Genomic DNA, 20,840 nt, shown 5'->3' on the forward strand with positions numbered 1-20,840 from the left:
CCAACTCGCCCTCAACCAACACCGGAGCAGGAGGCTCAGCAGAAGGAACTACAGGCACAATGTACCGCCGCAACAAGGACCTATGAAATACATTGTGAATAGCAAACGACACAGGAAGATCCAGACGAAAAGATACAGGATTAAGGATTTCCAATATCTTGTAAGGCCCAATAAAACGAGGTTTAAATTTGGGAGAGGAGACCTTCATAGGAACAAAGCGGGAAGAAAGCCACACCAAATCCCCAACGCGTAGTCGGGGACCCACACCGCGGCGGCGGTTGGCAAAGCGCTGAGCCTTCTCCTGTGACAACTTCAAGTTGTCCACCACATGATTCCAGATCTGCTGCAACCTATCCACCACAGAATCCACCCCAGGACAGTCAGAAGGCTCCACATGACCCGAAGAAAAGCGAGGATGGAAACCAGAGTTGCAGAAAAAAGGCGAAACCAAGGTGGCGGAACTAGCCCGATTATTAAGGGCAAACTCAGCCAACGGCAAGAATGTCACCCAATCGTCCTGATCAGCAGAGACAAAACACCTCAAATAAGCCTCCAAAGTCTGATTGGTTCGCTCCGTCTGTCCATTAGTCTGAGGATGGAAAGCAGACGAAAACGACAAATCAATGCCCATCCTACTACAAAAGGATCGCCAGAACCTGGAAACGAACTGGGATCCTCTGTCTGACACAATATTCTCAGGGATGCCGTGCAAACGAACCACGTTCTGGAAAAACACAGGAACCAGATCGGAAGAGGAAGGCAGCTTAGGCAAAGGAACCAAATGGACCATCTTGGAGAAGCGATCACATATCACCCAGATAACGGACATGCCCTGAGATAGCGGAAGATCAGAAATGAAATCCATGGAGATATGTGTCCAAGGTCTCTTCGGGACAGGCAAGGGCAAGAGCAAACCGCTGGCACGAGAACAGCAAGGCTTAGCTCGAGCACAAGTCCCACAGGACTGCACAAATGACCGCACATCCCTTGACAAGGAAGGCCACCAAAAGGACCTGGCCACCAGATCTCTGGTGCCAAAAATTCCCGGGTGACCTGCCAACACCGAGGAATGAACCTCGGAAATGACTCTGCTGGTCCACTTATCCGGGACAAACAGTCTGTCAGGTGGACAAGACTCAGGCCTATCAGCCTGAAATCTCTGCAACACACGTCGCAGATCCGGAGAAATAGCTGACAAGATAACTCCATCTTTAAGAATACCAACAGGATCAGCGACTCCAGGAGCATCAGGCACAAAGCTCCTAGAAAGAGCATCGGCCTTCATATTCTTTGAACCTGGTAAATACGAGACAACAAAATCAAAGCGGGAGAAAAACAATGACCAGCGGGCCTGTCTCGGATTAAGGCGTTTAGCAGACTCGAGATACATCAGATTTTTGTGATCAGTCAAGACCACCACACGATGCTTAGCACCCTCGAGCCAATGACGCCACTCCTCAAATGCCCATTTCATGGCCAACAACTCCCGATTGCCCACATCATAATTTCGCTCGGCAGGCGAAAATTTCCTAGAGAAAAAGGCACAAGGCTTCATAACAGAGCAACCAGGGCCTCTCTGCGACAAAACGGCCCCTGCCCCAATCTCCGAAGCATCCACCTCAACCTGAAAGGGAAGTGAGACGTCAGGCTGGCACAAAACAGGCGCCGAAGTAAACCGGCGTTTCAACTCCTGGAAAGCCTCCACGGCAGCAGGAGCCCAGTTAGCTACATCGGAGCCCTTCTTGGTCATATCCGTCAAAGGTTTCACAATGCTAGAAAAATTAGCGATAAAACGACGGTAGAAGTTAGCGAAGCCCAAGAACTTCTGAAGACTCTTAACTGACGAGGGCTGAGTCCAATCAAGAATAGCTCGGACCTTGACTGGGTCCATCTCCACAGCAGAAGGGGAAAAAATGAACCCCAAAAAGGGAACCTTCTGTACACCAAAGAGACACTTTGAGCCCTTGACAAACAAAGAATTTTCACGCAAAATTTTAAAGACCAACCTGACCTGCTCCACATGCGAATCCCAATTATCAGAAAAAACCAAAATATCATCCAGATAAACAATCAAAAATTTATCCAGATACTTCCGGAAAATGTCATGCATAAAGGACTGAAAAACTGAAGGCGCATTGGAGAGCCCAAAAGGCATCACCAAGTACTCAAAATGACCTTCGGGCGTATTGAATGCGGTTTTCCATTCATCACCTTGCTTAATGCGCACAAGGTTGTACGCACCACGAAGGTCTATCTTGGTGAACCACTTGGCACCCTTAATCCGGGCAAACAAGTCAGACAACAGCGGTAAAGGATACTGAAATTTGACAGTGATCTTATTTAAAAGCCGATAATCAATACAAGGTCTCAAAGATCCGTCCTTTTTTGCCACAAAAAAGAATCCCGCACCAAGAGGGGAAGAAGACGGACGAATATGTCCTTTTTCCAGAGACTCCTTGATATATGAACGCATAGCGGTATGTTCAGGTACCGACAGATTAAACAGTCTTCCCTTAGGAAATTTACTGCCTGGGATCAAATCTATAGCACAGTCACAGTCCCTATGAGGAGGCAGTGCACTGGACTCAGACTCACTGAAGACATCCTGATAATCAGACAAATACTCCGGAACTTCCGAAGGCGTAGAAGAAGCAATAGACACAGGCAGGGAATCCTCATGAATACCACGACAGCCCCAACTTGAGACTGACATAGCCTTCCAGTCCAGGACTGGATTATGGGTCTGTAACCATGGCAGCCCTAAAACGACCAAATCATGCATTTTATGTAAAACCAGGAAACGTATCACCTCGCGGTGTTCAGGAGTCATGCACATGGTAACCTGAGTCCAATACTGCGGTTTATTTGCTGCCAATGGTGTAGCATCAATACCCCTAAGAGGAATAGGATTTTCTAATGGTTCAAGAGTAAAACCACAGCGCTTAACAAATGACAGATCCATAAGACTCAGGGCAGCACCTGAATCTACAAACGCCATGACAGGATAAGATGACAGTGAGCAAATCAAAGTTACAGACAGAATAAATTTAGGTTGCAAATTACCAACGGTGACAGGACTAACAACCTTAGCTATACGTTTAGAGCATGCTGAGATAACATGTGTAGAATCACCACAGTAGTAGCACAAGCCATTCCGGCGTCTATGAATTTTCCGCTCATTTCTAGTCAGGATTCTATCACATTGCATTAAATCAGGTGTCTGTTCAGACAACACCATGAGGGAATTTGCGGTTTTTCTATCACATTGCACCGAATTAGGTGTCTGTTCAGACAACACCATGAGGGAATTTGCGGTTTTGCGCTCCCGCAACCGCCGGTCAATTTGAATAGCCAGTGCCATAGTATCATTCAGACCTGTGGGAATGGGAAAACCCACCATAACATTCTTAATGGCTTCAGAAAGGCCATTTCTAAAATTAGAGGCCAGTGCACACTCGTTCCAATGTGTCAGCACGGACCATTTCCGAAATTTTTGGCAATACACTTCAGCCTCGTCCTGCCCCTGAGACATAGACAGCAAGGCCTTTTCTGCCTGAATCTCAAGATTGGGTTCCTCATAAAGTAAACCGAGCGCCAGAAAAAACGCATCAAGATCAGCCAATGCCGGATCTCCTGGCGCCAGCGAAAAAGCCCAATCCTGAGGGTCGCCCCGTAAGAACGAAATAACAATTTTTACTTGCTGAGCAGAATCTCATGATGAACAGGGTCTCAGGGACAAAAACAATTTACAATTATTCACGAAATTCCTAAACTTAAACCTGTCTCCGGAAAACAGTTCAGGAATCGGTATTTTAGGTTCTGACCTAGGATTTCTGATAACATAGTCTTGTATGCCCTGCACACGAGTAGCCAGCTGGTCCACACTTGTAATCAAGGTCTGGACATTCATGTCTGCAGCAAGCATAGCCACTCTGAGGTAAAGGGGAAGGAGAGAGAAAAAAAAAAACTCAGAATCTTCTTTCTTATAATCCCTCTTCTGCAATGCATTAAACATTTAATACTGGCCTGGCAAACTGTTATGACCCCAATGGCGAGGGTCTCAGAGGAACGTGGAAGTCTGCAGAATACAAAAATCCAGCTCATAGGGCAGTGGTAACTGGGTTGACCATATATCTACTCCTAACGCCAACACTAGAAGTAGCCGGGGATCATTCCTACGTTGATTCTAGATGACACGCGCCAGCCGGAGAATCTATCTACCCCTAGTAGAGGAAAACAAAGACCTTTCTTGCCTCCAGAGAAGGGGACCCCAAAGCAGGATAGAAGCCCCCCACAAATAATGACGGTGAGGTAAGAGGAAATGACAAACACAGAAATGAACCAGGTTTAGCACAGAGAGGCCCGCTTACTGATAGCAGAATAAAGAAAGGTAACTTATATGGTCAACAAAAACCCTATCAAAATCCACACTGGAAATTCAAGAACCCCCGAACCGTCTAACGGTCCGGGGGGAGAACACCAGCCCCCTAGAGCTTCCAGCAAAGGTCAGGATATAGATTTGGAACAAGCTGGACAAAAATACAAAACCAAAACAAATAGCAAAAAGCAAAAGGCAGACTTAGCTGATATAACTGGAACCAGGATCAGTAGACAAGAGCACAGCAGACTAGCTCTGATAACTACGTTGCCAGGCATTGAACTGAAGGTCCAGGGAGCTTATATAGCAACACCCCTAACTAACGACCCAGGTGCGGATAAAAGGAATGACAGAAAAACCAGAGTCAAAAAACTAGTAACCACTAGAGGGAGCAAAAAGCAAATTCACAACAGGTTGTTAGCTTCAGTGATATAAACCTACGAAATCTCTCCAGCACACCAAGTGGTGAGAGGGGATAATCACTCAACCTAGCCCTAGACATGGCCGAATGGCTGTAGAGTGGAGTCAAGACAGCATGTGACTTAAATATGAGTGTCTGAGCAAAGGGTCTGAATACTTATGACCAAGTGATATTTCAGTTAAACCCTTAATCCCATATGACGTACTATCCCATCAAGGTGACCTGGGACTTAATTCCCAGTGACAGGATAGTACGTCATATGCGATCGGCCGTGCTCACGGGGGAGTGCGGCCGATCGCGGCCGGGTGTCAGCTGACTATCGCAGCTGACATCCGGCACTATGTGCCAGGAGTGGTCACGGACCACTCCCAGCACATTAACCCCCGGTACACTGCGATCAAACATGATTGCAGCATTGCGGGGGCATAGGGAAGCATCGCGCAGGGAGGGGGCTCGCTGCTTGCTTCCCTGAGGTGATTGGTACAAGGCGATGTACTCACCTTGTACCGAGCGTCTCCTTCCTGCAGGCCCCGGATCCAAAACGGCCGCGGGGCTACTACCGGGTCCTGCAGGGAGGTGGCTTACAAGCGCCTGCTAAGAGCAGGCGCTGGTAAGCCATGAACGCTGCATGTCAGATCGCTGATCTGACAGTGCTGTGCTAAGTGTCAGATCAGCGATCTGTCACTATGCAGTGATTTCCCCCCCGGGACAAAGTAAAAAAAATTTTTTTAAATGTGTAAAAAAAATAAAAAAATAATTCCTAAATAAAGAAAAAAATATATATTGTTCTCATAAATACATTTCTTTATCTACATAAAAAAACAATAAAAGTACACATATTTAGTATCGCCGTGTCCGTAAAGACCCGACCTATAAAACTGTCCCACTAGTTAACCACTTCAGTGAACACCGTTTAAAAAAAAAAAAAAAAAAAAGAGGCAAAAAACAACGCTTTATTATCATACTGCCGAACAAAAAGTGGAATAACACGCAATCAAAAGACAGATATAAATAACCATGTTACGTCATCTTGTCCCGCAAAAAACGAGCCGCCACACAGCATCATCAGCAAAAAAAATAAAAAAGTTATAGTCCTCAGAATAAAGCGATGCAAAAATAATTATTTTTTCTATAGTTAATAGTTTAAAATAGTTTTTATCGCATAAAAGCGCCAAAACATAAAAAAATTATGTAAATGAGGTATCGCTGTAATCGTACTGACCCGAAGAATAAAACTGCTTTATCCATTTTACCAAACGTGGAATGGTATAAACACCCCCCCCAAAAGAAATTCATGAATAGCTGGTTTTTGGTCATTCTGCCTCACAAAAATCGGAATAAAAAGCAATAAAAAAATGTCACATGCCCAAAAATGTTACCAATAAAAACGTCAACTCGTCCCACAAAAAACAAAACCTCACATGACTCTGTGGACTAAAATATGGAAAAATTATAGGTCTCAAAATGTGGTAACGCAAAAAATATTTTTTGCAATAAAAAGCATCTTTTAGTGTGTGACGGCTGTCAATCATAAAAATCCGCTGGAAAACCTGCTATAAATAGTAAATCAAACCCCCCTTCATCACCCCCTTAGGGAAACATAAAAATATTAAAAAAATGTATTTATTTCCATTTTCCCATTAGGGCTAGGGTTAGGGCTAGGGTTGGGGTTAGGGTTGGTGTTAGGGTTGGGGCTAGGGTTAGGGCTACAGTTAGGGTTGGGGCTAGGGTTAGGGCTACAGTTAGGGTTGGGGCTAAAGTTAGGGTTAGGGCTGGGGCTAACGTTAGGGTTAGGGTTGGGGCTAAAGTTAGGGTTGGGGCTAAAGTTACGGTTAGGGTTTGGATTACATTTATGGTTGGGATTAGGGTTAGGGGTGTGTCAGGGTTAGGGATGTGGTTAGGTTTATGGTTGGGATTAGGGTTAGGGTACCGTCTCACTATACGATTTACCAACGATCACGACCTGCGATACGACCTGGCCGTGATCGTTGGTAAGTCGTTGTGTGGTCGCTGGGGAGCTGTCACACAGACCGCTCTCCAGCGACCAACGATGCCGAGGTTCGCTGGTAACCAGGGTAAACATCGGGTTACTAAGCGCAGGGCCGCGCTTAGTAACCCGATGTTTACCGTGGTTACCAGCGTAAAAGTAAAAAAAACCAAACAGTACATACTGACCATCTGATGTCCGTCAGGTCCCTTGCCGTCTGCTTCCTGCTCTGACTGAGTGCAGCCGTACAGTGAGAGCAGAGCGCAGCAGTGACGTCACCGCTGTGATCTGCTCTCACTTTCCGGCCGGCAGACAGACAGAGCAGGAAGCAGACGGCAAGGGACCTGACGGACATCAGATGGTGAGTATATACGGTTTGTTTTTTTTTACTTTTACGCTGGTAACCAGGGTAAACATTGAGTTACTAAGCGCGGCCCTGCGCTTAGTAACCCGATGTTTACCCTGGTTACCAGCGAACGCATCGCTGGATCGCTGTCACACACAACGATCCAGCGATGACAGCGGGAGATCCAGCGACGAAAGAAAGTTTCAAACGATGTGCTACGACGTACGATTCTCAGCAGGGTGTCTGATCGCAGTAGCGTGTCAGACACTGCGAGATCGTAACGATATCGCTAGAACGTCACGAATCGTGCCGTCGTAGCGATAAAAATGCCACTGTGTGACGGTACCCTTAGGGGTGTGTTTGGATTAGGGTTTCAGTTAGAATTGGGGGTTTTCACTGTTTAGGCACATCGGGGCTCTCTGTTATGACCTGGTGGTAACGGAGCAGCACTGATATGACCTGGTGGGTACGGAGCAGCACTGAAATGACCTGGTGGGTACGGAGCAGCACTGATATGACCTGGTGGGTACGGAGCAGCACTGAAATGACCTGGTGGGTACGGAGCAGCACTGATGTGACCTGGTGGGTAAAATAGATCATGGACAAGCTCTGAGGAGGTGGTAGCTTTACTGACCGCAATCCCTAATCCTAACACAAACACTAGAAATAGCCGTGAGACGTTCCTGTCACTCCCTAGACGCCTCTTCACAGCCTAAGAACTAACTTCCCCTCAAGATGGAAATAGAAAACTCTCTCGCCTCAGAGAAATTCCCCAAAGGAAAGATAGCCCCCCACATATATTGACTGTGAGTGGAGAGGGAAATGACATACGGAGGGATGAAAACAGATTTTAGCAAAGGAGGCCAACTCTGACTAGACAGACAGAAATAGGAAAGGGCACTGTGCGGTCCGTATATAGAACCTAAAAATCCACGCAGAGATTACAAAAATAACCTCCACACCGACTCACGGTGTGGAGGGGCAACTCTGCTTCCCCAGAGCTTCCAGCTAGCCTGAACATTTCATAATGACAAGCTGGACAAAAAGAGACATAACTTTAAACTGAACAGTAAGTACAAGAACTAGCAAGAACTTATCTTATGCTGACATGGACAGGCCATCAGAGAGATCCAAGGAGAAGACTGAGTCTAACCTAGAAAAACATTGACAGCTGGCATGAATTACAGACCAGAGCCCTGTTAAATACCAAGGCCAAGGGAGCCGATTAGTGAAGTCAGCTGCCAGGCCAAACTCCAGGAGCAGCAGTTCCACTCGAACCCACCAGAGGGAGCCCAAGGGCAGAACTCCCAAAAGTACCATTCACAACCACAGGAGGGAGCCCAAGAATGGAATTCACAACAGTACCCCCCCCTTGAGGAGGGGTCACCGAACCCTCACCAGAGCCCCCAGGCCGATCAGGACGAGCCAGATGAAAAGCACGAACCAAATCGGCCGCATGGACATCGGAGGCAAAAACCCAAGAATTATCCTCCTGGCCATAACCCTTCCACTTGACCAGATACTGAAGTTTCCGCCTCGAAAGACGAGAATCCAAAATCTTCTCCACCACATATTCCAACTCCCCGTCAACCAACACAGGAGCAGGAGGGTCAACGGAGGGAACCATGGGTACCACATATCTCCGCAGCAAAGATCTATGGAACACATTATGAATGGAAAAATAAGCAGGAAGGGCCAAACGAAAAGACACCGGATTAATAATTTCAGAAATCTTATAAGGACCAATGAAACGAGGCTTGAACTTAGGGGAAGAAACCTTCATAGGAACATAACGAGAAGACAACCAAACCAAATCCCCAACACGAAGTCGGGGTCCAACGCACCGACGGCGGTTAGGAAAACGTTGAGCCCTTTCCTGAGACAACGTTAAATTGTCCACCACTTGAGTCCAAATCCGCTGCAACCTGTCCACCACAGAATCCACACCAGGACAGTCCGAAGGCTCAACCTGCCCCAAAGAAAAACGAGGATGAAAACCGAAGTTACAAAAAAAAGGCGAAACCAAGGTAGCCGAACTGGCCCGATTATTAAGGGCAAACTCGGCCAACGGCAAGAAGGCCACCCAATCATCCTGATCCGCAGACACAAAGCATCTCAAATAGGATTCCAAGGTCTGATTGGTTCGCTCAGTTTGGCCATTTGTCTGAGGATGAAATGCCGAAGAAAAAGACAACTCAATGCCCATTCTAGCACAAAAGGACCGCCAAAACCTAGACACAAACTGGGAACCTCTATCAGACACAATATTCTCCGGAATGCCATGCAAACGAACCACATGCTGAAAAAATAATGGAACCAAATCAGAGGAGGAAGGCAACTTAGGCAAAGGTACCAAATGGACCATCTTAGAAAACCGGTCACAAACCACCCAGATGACAGACATCTTCTGAGAGACAGGAAGATCAGAAATAAAATCCATGGAAATATGCGTCCAGGGCCTCTCAGGAACCGGCAAAGGCAAAAGTAACCCACTAGCACGGGAACAGCAGGGCTTGGCCCAGGCACAGGTCCCACAGGACTGCACAAAAGAACGCACATCCCGCGACAAGGAAGGCCACCAAAAGGACCTGGCAACCAAATCTCTGGTACCAAAAATCCCCGGATGACCAGCCAATACAGAACAATGAATCTCAGAAATTACCTTACTAGTCCATCTATCAGGAACAAACAGTTTCCCCACAGGACAGCGGTCAGGTCTATCAGCCTGAAACTCCTGAAGCACCCGCCGCAAATCAGGGGAGATGGCAGAAAGAATCACCCCCTCCTTGAGAATACCAGCCGGCTCAAGGACTCCCGGAGAATCAGGCAGAAAACTCATAGAAAGGGCATCCGCCTTCACATTCTTAGATCCCGGAAGATACGAGACCACAAAATCAAAACGGGAGAAAAACAAAGACCATCAAGCCTGTCTAGGATTCAACCGCTTGGCAGACTCGAGGTAAATCAAATTCTTATGATCGGTCAAGACCACAACGCGATGCTTAGCTCCCTCAAGCCAATGACACCACTCCTCAAATGCCCACTTCATAGCCAACAACTCTCGATTGCCGACATCATAATTACGCTCAGCAGGCGAAAACTTTCTGGAGAAGAAAGCACACGGTTTCATCAAAGAGCCATCAGAACTTCTTTGAGACAAAACGGCTCCTGCCCCAATCTCAGAAGCGTCAACCTCAACCTGAAAAGGGAGAGAAACATCTGGCTGACGCAACACAGGGGCAGAAGTAAAACGACGCTTAAGTTTCTGAAAGGCCTCCACAGCCGCAGAGGACCAATTCACCATATCAGCACCTTTCTTGGTCAAATCGGTCAGAAGTTTAACCACAGCAGAAAAATTAGCAATGAAGCGGCGATAAAAATTAGCAAAGCCCAAAAATTTCTGAAGGCTCTTCACAGATGTAGGTTGAGTCCAATCATGAATGGCCTGGACCTTAACAGGGTCCATTTCAATAGCCGAGGGTGAAAAAATGAAACCCAAAAAAGAAACCTTCTGAACTCCAAAAAGGCACTTAGACCCCTTCACAAACAGTGCATTAGCACGAAGGATCTGAAATACCATCCTGACCTGCTTCACATGAGACTCCCAATCATCGGAGAAAACCAAGATATCATCCAAATATACAATCATAAATTTATCCAGATACTCCCGGAAAATATCATGCATAAAGGACTGAAACACAGATGGAGCATTAGAGAGCCCGAAAGGCATCACCAGATATTCAAAATGGCCTTCGGGCGTATTAAATGCTGTTTTCCATTCAGCACCCTGTTTAATACGAACAAGATTATACGCCCCTCTAAGATCGATCTTGGTAAACCAACTAGCACCCTTAATCTGAGCAAACAAATCTGAAAGTAAAGGTAAAGGGTATTGGAATTTGACCGTGATCTTACTGAGAAGGCGATAATCTATACAGGGCCTCAAGGAGCCATCCTTCTTGGCAACAAAAAAGAACCCCGCTCCCAACGGTGACGAAGACGGGCGAATATGCCCCTTCTCCAAGGACTCCTTTACATAACTCCGCATAGCAGCATGCTCTGGCACAGACAGATTGAAAAGTCGACCCTTAGGGAACTTACAGCCAGGAATCAAATTAATAGCACAATCACAGTCCCTATGAGGAGGCAGTGAACTAGACTTAGGCTCATCAAATATATCCTGGAAATCCAACAAAAACTCAGGAACTTCAGAAGAAGGGGACGAGGAAATTGACATCAAAGGAATATCACTATGTATCCCCTGACAACCCCAACCAGTTACAGACATAGATCTCCAATCCAGCATTGGATTATGTACCTGTAACCATGGAAAACCCAGCACAACAACATCATGCAAATTATGCAACACCAAAAAGCGAATATTTTCCTGATGTGCTGGAGCCATGTACATGGTCAAATGTGTCCAGTACTGAGGTTTATTCTTGGCCAATGGCGTAGCATCAATCCCCCTCAAGGGAATAGGGCTCTGCAAAGGCTCCAAGGAAAAACCACAGCGCCTGGCAAAGTCTAAGTCCATTAAGTTCAGGGCAGCGCCAGAATCCACAAATGCCATTACAGAAAAGGACGACAATGAGCAAATCAGAGTAACAGACAAGAGAAATTTAGGCTGTATAGTACTAATGGCAACAGACCTAGCGACCTTTTTAGTACGCTTAGGACAATCAGAAATAGCATGAGCAGAATCACCACAGTAAAAACACAGCCCATTCTGACGTCTGAATTCCTGCCGTTCTGCTCTAGTCAAAGTCTTATCATATTGCATAGGCTCAGGACTCAGCCCAGAGGAAACCACCATATGGTGCACCACCTTACGCTCACGCAGGCGCCGATCAATCTGAATGGCCAGAGACATTGATTCGTTCAAACCAGCAGGTGTGGGGAACCCCACCATAACATCCTTAAGGGCTTCAGAAAGACCCTTTCTGAAAATAGCTGCCAGGGCATCCTCATTCCATTTTGTAAGCACAGACCACTTTCTAAATTTCTGGCAGTAAATTTCTGCTGCTTCCTGACCCTGAAACAGAGCCAGCAAGATTTTTTCTGCCTGATCCACAGAATTAGGTTCATCATAAAGCAGTCCGAGTGCTTGAAAAAACGCATCTACATTGAGCAATGCAGGATTCCCTGGCTCAAGGGAGAATGCCCAGTCTTGCGGGTCTCCACGGAGCAGAGAAATAACAATCTTCACCTGCTGAACGGAGTCACCAGAGGAACGGGGTCTCAGAGCAAAAAACAATCTGCAATTATTTTTGAAGTTCAAAAATTTAGATCTATCCCCAGAAAACAAATCAGGAATAGGAATTCTAGGCTCAGAAACCGGAGTCTGGACAACATAATCTTGGATATTCTGTACCCTTGCAGCGAGATGATCAACACGTGAGGACAAACCCTGAACCTCCATATCGGTACCCAAATCCTGAACCACCTAAAGATTAAGGGGAAAAAAAAAGACAAAACAAGCTACAAAAAAAAAAAAAAAAATGACTCAGAACTTTCTTTTCCCTCTTTAGAGATGTATTTAACACATTGTGGGCCAGCTGTACTGTTATGACCTGGTGGTTACGGAGCAGCACTGATATGACCTGGTGGGAACGGAGCAGCACTGATATGACCTGGTGGGTACGGAGCAGCACTGAAATGACCTGGTGGGTACGGAGCAGCACTGATGTGACCTGGTGGGTAAAATAGATCATGGACAAGCTCTGAGGAGGTGGTAGCTTTACTGACCGCAAACCCTAATCCTAACACAAACACTAGAAATAGCCGTAGGACGTTCCTGTCACTCCCTAGACGCCTCTTCACAGCCTAAGAACTAACTACCCCTCAAGATGGAAATAGAAAACTATCTCGCCTCAGAGAAATTCCCCAAAGGAAAGATAACCCCCCACATATATTGACTGTGAGTGGAGAGGGAAATGACAAACGCAGGGATGAAAACAGATTTTAGCAAAGGAGGCCAACTCTGACTAGACAGACAGAAATAGGAAAGGGCACTGTACGGTCAGTATATAGAACCTAAAAATCCACGCAGAGATTACAAAAAGAACCTCCACACCGACTCACGGTGTGGAGGGGCAACTCTGCTTCCCCAGAGCTTCCAGCTAGCCTGAACATTTCATAATGACAAGCTGGACAAAAAGAGACATAACTTTAAACTGAACAGTAAGTACAAAAACTAGCAAGAACTTATCTTATGCTGACATGGACAGGCCATCAGAGAGATCCAAGGAGAAGACTGAGTCTAACCTAGAAAAACATTGACAGCTGGCATGAATTACAGACCAGAGCCCTGTTAAATACCAAGGCCAAGGGAGCCGATTAGTGAAGTCAGCTGCCAGGCCAAACTCCAGGAGCAGCAGTTCCACTCGAACCCACCAGAGGGAGCCCAAGGGCAGAACTCCCAAAAGTACTATTCACAACCACAGGAGGGAGCCCAAGAACGGAATTCACAACAGCTCTCCAAATGTGACATTGCGTCCGATCTCAATTCCAGCCAATTCTGCTTTGAAAAAGTAAAACAGTGCTCCTTCCCTTCCGAGCTCTCCTGTGCACCAAAACAGAGGTTTACCCCAACATATGGGGTATCAGCGTACTCAGGACAAATGGCAAAACAACTTTTGGGGCCCAATTTCTTCTCTTATCCTTGGGAAAATAAAATTTTGTGGCGAAAATATCATATTTGTGAAGAAATATGATTTTTTATTTTGTCAGCTCTGCATTATAAACTTTTGTGAAGCACTTGTTGGGTCAAAGTGCTCACCACACATCTAGGTAAGTTCCTTAGGGGGTCTACTTTCAAAAATGGTGTCACCTGTGGGGGGTTTCAATGTTTAGGCACATCAGGGGCTCTCCAAACGCAACATGGCGTCCCATCTCAATTCCTGTCAATTTTGCATTGAAAAGTCAAATGGCGCTCCTTCCCTTCTGAGCTCTGCCATGCGCCCAAACAGTGGTTTACCCCCAATTATGGGGTATTAGAGTACTCAGGACAAATTGTACAACAACTTTTGGGGTCCATTTTCTCCTGTTACCCTTGGTAAAATAAAACAAATATTTGTGAAAAAAAGTTGAATGTTCATTTTTTTTAAACATTCCAAAAATTCCTGTGAAACACCTGAAGGGTTCATAATGTGGTTTTGAGCACCTTAAGGGGTGCAGTTTTTAGAATGGTGTCACACTTGGATATTTTCTATCATATAGACCCCTCAAAATGACTTCAAATGTGATGTGGTCCCTAAAAAATATTGGTGTTGTAAAAATGAGAAATTGCTGGTCAACTTTTAACCCTTATAACTCCCTAACAAAAAATAAATTTTGTTTCCAAAATTGTACTGATGTAAAGTAGACATGTGGGAAATGTTACATATTAAGTATTTTGTGTGACATATCTCTGTGATTTAAGGGCATAAAAATTCAAAGTTGGAAAATTGCAAAATTTTAAAAATTTTCGCCAAATTTCTGTTTTGTTTTTTTTTTTCACAAATAAATGCAACTAATATCGAAGAAATCTTACCACTATCATGAAGCCCAATATGTCTCGAGAAAACAATGTCAGAATCGCCAAGATCCGTTGAAGCGTTCCAGAGTTATAACCTCTTAAAGAGACAGTGGTCAGAATTGTAAAAATTGGCCCATTAACGTGCAAACCACCCTTGGGGCTTAAGGGGTTAAATAAATTAGCAGAAAATTCTACATTTCTGTTTTTTTTTGCAGTCAAGATGTGGTGCAGAGTGAACGTTAATGAGAAAAAATTAACTTTTTTGAATTTACCAAATGGCTGCAATGAAACAAAGAGTGAAACATTTAAAGGGGTCTGAATACTTGCCGTACCCACTGTATAACACACACCGCTCACATGTTAGTGACACGGTGCACTTACATATTTGACATATTAATGTTCTAATGTCATATTTTGTACATAAACAGAACACCTCAGAGATATTACTTACTCACCTTTAGGCCGGGGTCACACTTGCGAGTGTGGTACGAGAAACTTGCGCATCAATACCCGGCACTGCCGCCGGCACTCTGGACCGGAGCGTGCGGCTGCATGTATTTCTATCCCAAGTGCCGGCGGCAGTGCCGAGTACTGATGCGAGAGACTCGCCCGAGTTTCTCACATTGAACTCGCAAGTGTGACCCCGGCCTTAGAGTAAAGCTGCCAGTACTGCTCCAATGGTGGCCCTGCAATCAGAGCCTTGATGGGCACTCTCCTCATGAAGACACCAGACTCATAATTTTGTCTCTTATTCTTTCAATATTTGTGGTGCCATTTTTGTTACAAAGAGTGAATGTATGTATATATATATATATATATATATATAATCTATACAGTGCTTCTTATGAAGGATCATCTAAAAAATTACAATTGCATTTTGAATCGGTTCTTTATTATACTCACAGCTCCAACATCAACGATGAAACAGTCTCCGTTGTTAAAACTTGACCAACTGAAGGGAACTTCTGTAGCTCTGATCACTCTCCTTCCCTTTATGTGTAGAAGTCGTCGTGCAGTGAGGTCATTAGTAACCACATGTGTAAAACCAGAAGACACTCCACCAGCCTGAGGGGGAAATACGTCATCATGTAGTAGTTATATTCTTGTACATAGAGGGCAGTATTATAGTAGTTATAGTCTTGTACATAGGGGCAGTATTATAGTAGTTATATTCTTGTACATAGGGGCAGTATTATAGTAGTTATATTCTTGTACATAGGGGCAGTATTATAGTAGTTATATTCTTGTACATAGGAGCAGTATTATAGTAGTTATATTCTTGTACATAGGGGCAGTATTATAGTAGTTATATTCTTGTATATAGGAGCAGTATTATAGTAGTTATATTCTTGTACATAGGAACAGTATTATAGTAGTTTTATTCTTGTACATAGGGGCAGTATTATAGTAGTTATATTCTTGTATATAGGAGCAGTATTATAGTAGTTATATTCTTGTACATAGGGGCAGTATTATAGTAGTTATATTCTTGTATATAGGAGCAGTATTATAGTAGTTATATTCTTGTACATAGGGGCAGTATTATAGTAGTTATATTCTTGTACATAGGGGCAGTATTATAGTAGTTATATTCCTGTACATAGGAGCAGTATTGTAGTAGTTATATTCTTGTACATAGGGGCAGTATTATAGTAGTTATATTCTTGTACATAGGGGCAGTATTATAGTAGATATATTCCTGTACATAGGGGCAGTATTATAGTAGTTATATTATTGTATATAAGGGAAGTATTATAGTAGTTATATTCTTGTACATAGGGGCAGTATTATAGTAGTTATATTATTGTATATAAGGGAAGTATTATAGTAGTTATATTCTTGTACATAGGGGCAGTATTATAGCAGTTATATTCTTGTACATAGGGGCAGTATTATAGTAGTTATATTCTTGTACATAGGGGCAGTATTATAGTAGTTATATTCTTGTACATAGGGGCAGTATTATAGTAGTTATATTCTTGTACATAGGAGCAGTATTATAGTAGTTATATTCTTGTACATAGGAGCAGTATTATAGTAGTTATATTCTTGTACATAGGGGCAGTATTATAGTAGATATATTCCTGTACATAGGGGCAGTATTATAGTAGTTATATTATTGTATATAAGGGAAGTATTATAGTAGTTATATTCTTGTACATAGGGGCAGTATTATAGTAGTTATATTATTGTATATAAGGGAAGTATTATAGTAGTTATATTCTTGTACATAGGGGCAGTATTATAGTAGTTATATTCTTGTACATAGGAGCAGTATTATAGTAGTTATATTCTTGTACATAGGAGCAGTATTATAGTAGTTATATTCTTGTACATAGGGGCAGTATTATAGTAGTTATATTCTTGTACATAGGGGCAGTATTATAATAGTTATATTCTTGTACATAGGAGCAGTATTATAGTAGTTATATTCTTGTACATAGGGGCAGTATTATAGTAGTAATATTCTCGTACATGGGGCAGTATTATAGTAGTTATATTATTGTACATAGGGGGCAGTATTATAGTAGTTATATTCTTACATTGGGGCAGTATTATAGCATTTTTTTATTTATTGTCCATAGGAGGAAGTATCACAGAAGAGTTGATATATATTTTTTTTACATGTTTTAATTCAGTATTTATATTCTGAGGTAGGGTTAGGGTAATCATAATCACATGTAATTTTAATATTCTAATTTTCTGGTCTTGTACTCCTGAAATATTGCTTTGTTGTACCTGATATTTGATGCCAGTTTTAAAATAACCCAGAAACGTGTTGCTCTCACAGTTATGGAGCTCCCGATACTGCACAGCTTTCCCACCCAGGTGGTCGTCCATCTGTACAGTAAATATGGCGGCGGCTGTACTCTCATCCTGGGTGCATTCACTTCCTAAGAGGGTTATAATAATAATTATCACTATTTATTATTATAGCGCCATTTATTCCATGGCGCTTTACATGTGAGGAGCGGTATACATAATAAAAACAAGTACAATAATCTTAAACAATGCAAGTCACAACTGGTACAGGAGGAGAGAGGACCCTGCCCGCGAGGGCTCACAATCTACAAGGGATGGGTGAGAATACAGTAGGTGAGGGTAGAGCTGGTCGTGCATCGGTTTGGTGGATTGTTGGCTACTGCAGATTGTAGGCTTGTCGGAAGAGGTGGGTCTTCAGGTTCCTTTTGAAGGTTTCCACAGTAGGTGAGAGTCTGGTGTGTTGGGGTAGAACGTTTCAGAGTAGGGGGATGCCACAATGGTCGCAGAAATAACTTGAATCTGATAAAAGTAATAATGAATAAAAAATCTATGAAAATGAACAGATGAAAGTCAGACATCGCTTTGCACCCATGCTTCCACAGAATAAAAAAAAATAAAACTCATCAAATCGGCCTGGACAGAAATGATGGTTCCCTTGAAAATAATGTGACTAAAGGGACATGTTAAATCGCGGAGTGTCCACTATCATCACAGGTGTCTACAATCCTGGAATCAGTGAGTGGCCGGTATATAAGGCTACAGATCCTCACTGCGCTGTGTGGTGACATCGTGTGTATCACACTCAACATGGACCAGAGGAAGCGAAGGAAAGAGTCGTCTCAGGAGATTAGAAAGAAAATTATAGACAAACATGTTAAAGGTAAAAGTTATAAGACCATCTCCAAGCAGCTTGATGTTCCTGTGACTACAGTTGCACATATTATTCAGAGATGTAAGATCCATGGACTGTAGCCGACCTCCCTGGACGTGGCCGCAGGAGGAAAACTGATGACAAACCAAAGAGACGGATAATACAAATGGTAACAAAAGAGCCAGAAAAACTTCTAAACAGATTATAGGTGAACTTCAAGCTCAAGGAACATCAGTGTCAGATCGCACCATCCGTTGTTGTATGAGCCAAAGTGGACTTCATGGGAGGTGACCAAGGAGGACACCATTGTTGAAAAAACATCATAAAAAAGTCAGACTGGAATTTGCCAAACTACATGTTGACAAGCCAAATAGCTTCTGGAAGAATGTCCTATGGACAGATGAGACAAAAATGGAACTTTTTGGCAAGGCACATCAGCTCTATGTTCACAGATGGAAAAATGAAGCATATCAAGAAAAGAACACTGTCCCTACCGTGAAACATGGAGGAGGCTCTGTTATTTTCTGGGGTGCTTTGCTGCATCTGGCACAGGGTGTCTAGAATCTGTGCAGGGTACAATGAAATCTCAAGACTATCAAGGGATTCTAGAGAGAATTGTGCTGCCCAGTGTGAAAGCTTGGTCGGTCACAGGTCATGGGTCTTGCAACAGGATAATGACCCAAAACACACAGCTAAAAACACCCAAGAATGGGTAAGAGGAAAACACTGGACAATTGTGAAGTGGCCTTCTATGAGCCCTGACCTAAATCCTATTGAGCATCTTTGGAAAGAGCTGAAAATGCCGTCTGGAAAAGGCAACCATCAAACACGAGACAACTGGAGCAGTTTGGTCTTGAGAAGCGGCCAAAATACCTGTGGAGAGGCGCAGAAGTCTCATTGACAGGAATCGTTTGATTGCAGTGATTGCCTCAAAAGGTTGCAACAAAATATAAAGTTAAGGCTACCATCATTTCTGTCCAGACCTATTTCATGAGTTTTTTTTTTAATTCTGTGGAAGCATGGTGGAAAAGCAATGTCTGACTTCCATTTGTTCATTTTCATAGATCTTTTATTTATTATTACTTTTGTCAGATTCAAGTTATTTCTGTGACCATTGTGGGTTTTTCTGTCATTAAATGAGGGGGACCAACAATTTTGACCACGTGTGTATGTCTCCTATATAAATGTGTATGCAGACTAATTGGCATTTTGTAGGTGAAAGACCCCTTGTTCATCACCGTTCTCAGCAGCACATTCATCCGTCTCTGCAGACTTCCTTCTTCTCCGGTCTTCTGTTGCAAATCTCTATAGGATGCCCTTAAAGATAGCAGTGTTATAATAATGCTCCTGAATAAAAACATATGCCCTACACTGAGCCCCAGAATAAACAATTGCCCCTCACTATATTGTCTGCACAAAATATGACTCCCCACACTGTCCCTCTTATGGTACAAGCTCTTCACACTGACCTCTCCTTTCCATACTGGGAGCCCTCTTCACACTGTCCTCTCACACTGTGTCCTCCCTATAGGGCCCACTCTCTATATTGTACCCTCTCATCACACTCCCCCTCCTTGGTATACTGTTCCCTCCTGCCTGTACCCTTGCACTGTCCCCCCACACTGCTTCCCCACTGCTCAGTGTCTATTCTGTGCCCACTCACTTTTCTCCCCCCCGTACTGTCTCCTCACAATATTCCCCTCCCTCCTCATACTGTCTCATCTCACATCCCCTGTTTACCATACTGCCTCCTCATATATTTACTCCCTGATGCTCTATACTGCCTGCTCACACATACCCCCCGACTCCAAATACTGTGTCTGCACGCATCCCATCTCTCTCACTCCCCATACTGTGTCCACATACATTTTTCCCATCACTACTCATACTGTGTCCTCATACATTCCCCATTCGCCCCCCATATTGTCTGCACCCATTACCAAACTCACCATACTTTGTCTGCACATATCCCCCATACTGTTTCCTCATACACTCCCCATACTGTTTCCTCATACATGCCCTAAATCCCCCCATCTCCAGTCCAAATCTCCCCACCACACATTAAATTCATCCATTCCCCAGTCCAAATCTTCCCACAGATATTAAATCCCCCCATCCCCACTCCAAATACCCACACACACATTAAATCCACCCGTCCCCCAGTCCAAATCTTCCCAGACATTAAATCCCCCCCATCCCCACTCTAAATCCCCCCTTGCACTTAATCTTTGGTGTCTTCAGCTCCACCGGAGCACTTACCACCAGTGTTCTCTTCTGCAACGCGGGCCAGTGACATCAGCAGCGTGATTACATGACCTGATCATGCTGCTGGCGTCACTCTCACCCGGTGGTCAGAGCTTCAATTGTACTCACATCTATTAGACGTGAGCACTACTGAACGCTGGCAGCCGGCGCTGCAGCTTCTCTGTGCCGGCTATCAGCTTGACAGCCGGCACAGAGCACAGTCGACTACCAGTCCGGGGGGCGGCAGAATGCAGCCGCCGGAGGAGACACTTCGGACTGCTGCATTAGCCGGCCCAACAGCGCCCCCCTGC

General features: G+C 44.2%; 1 protein-coding gene across 1 annotated transcript in view; it reads right to left on the reverse strand.

Annotated features, from left to right (window-relative positions):
* The window catches only part of LOC143781464 (scinderin-like), a 69,798-nt gene that overhangs the window by 47,511 nt on the left and 1,447 nt on the right, over positions 1–20,840 (reverse strand). Inside the window, exons 2-3 of the mRNA XM_077268086.1 lie at positions 17,391–17,545; positions 15,555–15,716 (exon numbers count right to left, since the gene is read on the reverse strand). Of these exons, the coding sequence (XP_077124201.1) occupies positions 15,555–15,716; positions 17,391–17,545 (317 nt within the window). The remainder of the gene's footprint in view (positions 1–15,554; positions 15,717–17,390; positions 17,546–20,840) is intronic.

This window comes from Ranitomeya variabilis, chromosome 6, assembly GCF_051348905.1.
Source record: "Ranitomeya variabilis isolate aRanVar5 chromosome 6, aRanVar5.hap1, whole genome shotgun sequence".
In the NCBI taxonomy this organism is placed as follows: Eukaryota; Metazoa; Chordata; class Amphibia; order Anura; family Dendrobatidae; genus Ranitomeya; species Ranitomeya variabilis.